The 1627-nt window shown below is 39.0% G+C and overlaps 1 protein-coding gene across 1 annotated transcript in view; it reads right to left on the minus strand.

The window, feature by feature from the left end:
• hectd2 (HECT domain containing 2) overlaps nucleotides 1-1627 on the minus strand; it is a gene marked incomplete in the record, with an annotated part of 99349 nt that overhangs the window by 63846 nt on the left and 33876 nt on the right. The window contains 2 exon segments of the mRNA XM_014019201.1: nucleotides 558-681; nucleotides 757-905. Of these exon segments, the coding sequence (XP_013874655.1) occupies nucleotides 558-681; nucleotides 757-905 (273 nt within the window).

Below are 1627 nucleotides of genomic sequence, written 5' to 3' on the forward strand. Positions count from 1 at the left end.
TCCCGCGACAGTGGTAATGTTTGATTGGTCTGAAGTTCGTGGGCGTGTTTGTTTGTGCTGAAAGCGCTCGGACACTCGGTTTAAAAGAAAAAAAATGACTCGCTTCCAGAGACCAGGAAGCAGAGTTTTATAAAGATAGTCAAACCGTGAAAAACTCATGAATGGAGATAAAACAGACATTGTGCTGGACAAGTGTTGCTGACAAATGCTAAATTCAAACAAAGCGGTTCTTGAATTGAGTCCAGTCCATGGCCTTAATATGCTTCACCTTTAGGCCACTGCTTTGTTGCCTTTGTCGAATGCTGGGAGACCTATGACTGAGGGGAGAAAATTCAGGTCCAAGTTTTTTATGATACTGCATATTGTCTCATCCAGTTTTACCTGGCTGTGGTGAGGTTGTACTTTACCCTGAACAGAAAAACATCTCCGAACCATAATGTTTCCACTTCTGATGCTCTTCAGCTCATACGCACTACAATATTTTCCCAAAATTTCCTCTAAATAATTCAGAAGCAGACTAGCAAAATTAAGACTGATCAAATAATTATTTTCCTGACCTGTTTGAGTTGCCGTAGTTTTGCCAGGTTCTGTAGTCCTCCATGAAGTCTATGTGTTCTAGAGCGATGTTGTAGAAGTCGGTGAAGGGCATTATGGGAGGTGAGGAGACACTGTTGGCTGCATCTGATGAAAAGATGAAGACAGAGTCAAAACATCATAACCACATCACGTAGCTGAGCTGGTGTTTGTGAGACTCACTGAACAGGCTGAGCACTTTGGTAGCTGAGGGAATCCACCAGGAGCACTTGGCTGAAGGAGGAAGTTCGTCTGGTTCTGCAGGAAACAGTCGGGTGGAGATGAACTGCAGGAGACGCTCCACCAGCTGCCGGAAACGTCTCACTGACAGCCTGAAAAGAAAAAAACGAACATTGACGTTCTGAAGGGTTTAAACCTGAATAACCCATACAAAAGTAATAGCAGAAAGGAGAGAGAAAAAAACTTAAGTAAGAGTACCTTTAATTTGCAGCAGTTTGCTAGTAAATTATCCCCACAGAAAACACTCATTTTCAAAGGTTCCTGACTCAGGATTCAGGACACATAAACAGAAGCAGGCTCACATTTGTACTCACAAGCTGTTTTAAACATAAAATCTTTTTTTTTTATTTTAACCTGGCAGGACGAGGATATTTTCTTACAAAGCAAAGAAATATCATCATAAATATATAAGGGGACATTTTAATAACGGCAATAATAAACAGCTTTTCCCTCAGGGTCCATGATTTCTCTCTTTTTAAGGCAGATCACATTTGTTTCTTGTGAAAAAAAGTGTGTTTATATTCTCAACACTTTTATGGACAATAAGAAGTGTAGAAATAATCTTTGCTCAGAAAAACGCGGACGACAAGAACACGCACACCGAATAAACTGCTGTATGGCTGAAAAACAATTAAATTTAAATTAAAATGACAGTTTGTAATACAAGAAAAATGTGTTGAAATGTGCATCCCTGAGGGAAAAATGAACTTTTCTTGTAAGCAAGACATTACAGGTGCTGGTCATAAAATTAGAATATCATGAAAAAGTAGATTTATTTCAGTAATTCCATTTAAAAAGTGAAACTTGTATATTA

Source organism: Austrofundulus limnaeus, unplaced genomic scaffold, assembly GCF_001266775.1.
Source record: "Austrofundulus limnaeus strain Quisiro unplaced genomic scaffold, Austrofundulus_limnaeus-1.0 Scaffold211, whole genome shotgun sequence".
Taxonomy (NCBI): domain Eukaryota; kingdom Metazoa; phylum Chordata; class Actinopteri; order Cyprinodontiformes; family Rivulidae; genus Austrofundulus; species Austrofundulus limnaeus.